We start from the raw sequence: 4,665 nt of genomic DNA on the forward strand, positions 1-4,665 counted from the left end.
GAAGAAAATGGACAACAAAGAAAGATATTTTACATCGTTACCGCTGTACTCGAGTTACATATTTCAACAATATTGTTACTCCTCTCCCAGTGAACCCTTGCCTTGGAATTAAAATTCTACCATGATTTGCCAAATGACATCTATAGAATAAAACATAAAGGGATCGATTAGAACACATGTACAAACACTTTGGGACTTATTGCCATCAAGTCTAGGTACAAACACCTAGACTCAAAAGTTTTTTTTTTTTAAATACAACTAGTCAATCTTATCCAATTAATCTATAAGAAATGATTATTTGCTTGACAATGAAGCTTGCATTTGCATCTTAATAGACAAATTTCAAATTGAAAAGCAATAATACAGTAACACCAAGTTCCTAGGTGAAAATACAAAATGATCAACCATACTAATGTTAAATTTCTAGAGAAAAGAAATAATTCATTTACTTGATTTTAACTAAGTTCAACGACCATAACTAAATTATCATATCCTATTTATACCCAAAGTCTTAACTCTTACCGATAAGTCTTAAAATAATTAAACAAGTGAACATAAACAGAAGATTGAAATAACTAAAACACATTTTAACTGAGATACTTCTATAAGACCTCCTCCCACGAGACTCTTATAAGATTTTTTTCATATAGAAGTATTGTTATTTGAGACTTTTTGCTGTGATAATTATATAAGACTCTTCCATACCTCCTTTTCAATACTCCTCAAATTAGAATTTCTTTTCTATCTACAATCTTTTTTGGTATTAAAAATTTTTTTTACTTAAATATTCTGGTCACATAAAATTTTGATCAAAGATCGAAGAAAAAGCCCTCGTCTCTGCGATTATGAAACCAAAACCCAAAGGAGAAAGGAGGAACGATGGCTTAGGAGGATAGCTTGAAGCCACTTCCCACTGTGAAACGCCGGAAAGCGTCACACTGTGCCAACTGCGCCATGACTCTAACCTTTGCTCCATCTGCTACCAAGATTACAAAATTAGACAAAATCAGGCAACTTCGGCTAAAGCTGTCACGAGAAGGTTCCTCAACACGCTAAAAACCGAATTGATCGTGTCTCAGACCGCGTGTCAGCATCGCCTTTATCATCTGGACCAATTTATTCATCGTCATCGTCTACGGCGGCGACCATGGTAGTCGTCGTGTCTATATCGGATGTGACGCCGATGGCACCATCGAGTTTGGTGGCGGTGAAGAGCTGATGCTTTACGTATAGGAAACGTTTGGGGGTGATGGGATTCGCATGTCGGTGCGGGAGCACTTCTTGAAGTGTTCACAAGTATCCGGAGAAAGACGCAACGCTCGGTGGCATTCGGACAATAACTTTTAGGGCGCGGTGTTTATTCTTCTCTCTCCTTCTGTCACTTCTACCCTCGTCCTGTTCGCTTGTTAGTCATGTGTTCTCTACCAATCTCTGATGATCTCGAAGAGAAACTAAGAAAGACGAAGAAGGAAAAAACCTGTGACAAAAGCCGTAACGGATGTCAACTCAAACAACAAAAGGAAAAGGGATACGAAGCGCAGGAGAACCGACTCAGACGGATCAATGCCAGACCGTAGTTCACCCGGGAAGAAGTTAAGCAAAAAGATCAAACAAAAGGAAACTTGTTGGGTCGAGGAACAGGAGAGTTCTGGACGCAGCAGTCGCAGTAGCACCTAGTGCTACAGCCGCTGCCATGGTTCTACTTGCAGGAAAAGAGACGAGGATAGTGATGAGGATTCCTGTGAACTGAATAGTTGACGAGAGAGAAACAACTCAATTCAAGAACAAACAAAGATCTATCAAAATCAACTCTTGGACTAAGTAACAAAACTTATAAAACATTTTAAAAAAAAGATCTTAAAAAAGAATTAGAAGGTTAATGAGAGGAAAACATTATCTATTGATATTATATAGAATTTAATTCACTTATTTGATTATAACTAAGTATAATAATCCTCTATTTATAATAGACGATATAGGTAAAATCAGATTACGAACTAATTAAAAATAAATTTAAGAATAATTAAATAATTAATATAAATAAAAAATTAAAATAACTAAAATACTTTTTAACTGAGATATGTCTTTGAGATTTCTTTCATGAGACTTTTTTAAACCATATAAATGGTTACTCTGTGAGACTTCTTGTTATGAAAGTCATATAAAACTCTTTCGTACCAAAAACTTCTTGCAAAATATCAATATATTGATAGCACTTATAAAAATCATAAAATACTGATTAAATTTTACTTGTCTTACTTATCATTGTAGAAGGTCACTAAAACAAATTGAAGACCTACAATTATGGCTTTTGGAAAGTTCCAAATTCCTATATTTATAGTTTGAGGTCGAATTGTTTATGCTCCAATGACTCTTGGGTTGAATCTTCTTGATGTAGTTGACTTCTATACATTGCTCTTTCCTACATAGTCAACTCCTTAAATAATTCAAGACTTACTATTTTTTCGATTTGACTCCTAATTTCCTTGTTGCTTGTTATATGGGCTTGACTCATTACCTATGGGGTTTCCTTTTCTTATTTAAGTATGGACTCGATTTCAAATTTTTCTTCTTTGGCTTTGACTCTTTGCTTTTGTATTCAATCCCATGTACATATACATGACTCTATGTGCATGTGTTTGACTCATTTTTCTCTCCAATAGTTGTCTATAGTGACTTTGTTAAATGATAGGGTTGAGTCCATATGAACTAGATTTGAAAAGAAGAAAAAAAAAATATGAAGAGGAGAGATTGTGAGAGGCACGAGTTGGAGTGAAGATTAGGGTTTAAAGAAGAGTTCAATAATCCCCTTCCCCCTCATTACATTACTTATATAGGTGGGCTTGAATGCCCTAGTACATAAGCAAGTAAAAAAATAACTCTCAATTTATAACTAATTATAACCTATGCCACTCACTCTCCCAATTACACGATATACCACTTGAATGTCTTCAACACTCTCTCTCAAGTTTGTGAAAAAAAAACATCAAATATTCCTAGCTTGGTGTATCTATGAGTGTCTTTGAAGCAATAACTTTTGTAAAGATATCTACCAATTGATTCCTTGAAGGTATATACTACATAGATATCAATCCAACTTGGAGTATTCAGCCTCAGCACTCGATCTTGCTACCACATTTTATTTCTTGCTCCTCCAAATGACTAGATTGCCTCCAAGTATTGTGCAATATCCAAAGGAAGATTTCCTATCATCGGGAGACCCGACCCAATCTGCATCGACAAAGTCTTCAATTTCAATGTGCCCATGACATTTGTATAACAATCCTTGTCTTGAACTCTTCTTTAAGTACTGAAGGATTATTTCTAATGCTTCCCAATATGATTGTTGCGGTTGACACATATATTGACTAATAATACTAATTGAATAGGATATGTATGGTCTCGTGACTATGAGATAGACCAGTTTCCCAACTAACCACTGAAATTGACTAACATCAACATCACTCCCAGTTCCACCACACAACTTAACATTAGGTTCTATGGGTGTATCAACTAGCTTACATCCAAGCATCCTGATTTTCTTCAACAGATTAAGTACATACTTCCTTTATGATAAAATTATACCATGTCTAGATTGAAGAACTTCAATCCCTACGAAATATTTGAGAAGTCTGATGTCCTTTGTTAGGAACTTCTTGTTTAGATCCTGCTTAACTTATTGAATGTTTCTAAGATCATTACCTGTAATAATATTATCATCCACATACACAACCATAAGGATGTTTCCCTTAGTGGTGTTTTTGGTGAACATTGAGTTGTCACTTTCATACCTCTTGAACCCGAGTGTTGCAACCACGATGGTAAATTTATCAAACCAAACCCGAGGAGACTCTTTCAACCCATAAATTGTTTTATTCAGTTGACATACTTGCTCCCCCTCGACCACATAACCTGGTGGTTGGCTCATGTAGACTTATTCAAATAGAGTCCCATTCAAGAAATCATTCTTGACATCTAACTGATGAAGCTCCCATTTAAAATTGGCCCCAAGGAAAATGAGAACCTGAAAAAAGTTCATTTTTTCAATAGGGTAAATATTTCATCTTAATCAATACCATAAGACTATGTATAACCTTTAGCAACAAACAGAGCCTTGTATCAAGGAACAAATCCATCTGGATTATACTTGAGTGAGAATATCTATTTTCACCCAATTTCCTTCTTTCTAGGTGGAAGAGGAACTAAATTCCAATTGGAATTATTGTACATAACCTGTATTTCTTCATCCATGGCAAATTTTGCTCCACTAGTATTCTATGAAGGGGGAAAGATGTCGGCAGAGACTCTAGTTGCATCACTTCCATCTGGTCTTGTCTATCTCCATCCTGTGAATCATGCTCATTTGTATCATTTTGATGTTCACTACTATAATTTGAATACTCACCACTTGTAGTATCCAAGGTGTCCAAATGATGATTAAGGGTCTTCAATTCAATCCTATTCTCCCCCTGTATTGAAGACTTGGGAGTAGAATAATACTTGTTATCTCCGTGAAATACCACATCAAGAGTGACATACAATTTGCAAGAGGGAGGATGATAACAACGAAAACCTTTCTGATTTTGAGCATAACCAACAAAAACGCACTTGAGAGCTCAGGGTTCCAATTTATTTCTCAATGGCTTATGAAGGTGAACAAAGACT

At 35.5% G+C, this 4,665-nt stretch overlaps 1 protein-coding gene across 1 annotated transcript; it reads right to left on the minus strand.

The window, feature by feature from the left end:
* Positions 1-1,593: 1,593 nt before the first annotated feature.
* On the minus strand, positions 1,594-3,928 carry LOC137940085 (uncharacterized mitochondrial protein AtMg00810-like). The gene is made up of 4 exons (XM_068785009.1): positions 3,792-3,928; positions 3,164-3,566; positions 3,054-3,077; positions 1,594-1,746 (listed from the first exon to the last, which is right to left on the minus strand). Exons 1-4 carry the CDS (start codon positions 3,926-3,928, stop codon positions 1,594-1,596), a joined length of 717 nt encoding a protein of 238 aa, XP_068641110.1.
* Between the last annotated feature and the right edge of the window lie 737 nt (positions 3,929-4,665).

Source organism: Aristolochia californica, unplaced genomic scaffold (assembly GCF_029961685.1).
Source record: "Aristolochia californica isolate CCGP_79_NKW_82.1479 unplaced genomic scaffold, dmAriCali1.0.hap1 SCAF_10, whole genome shotgun sequence".
Taxonomy (NCBI): Eukaryota; Viridiplantae; Streptophyta; class Magnoliopsida; order Piperales; family Aristolochiaceae; genus Aristolochia; species Aristolochia californica.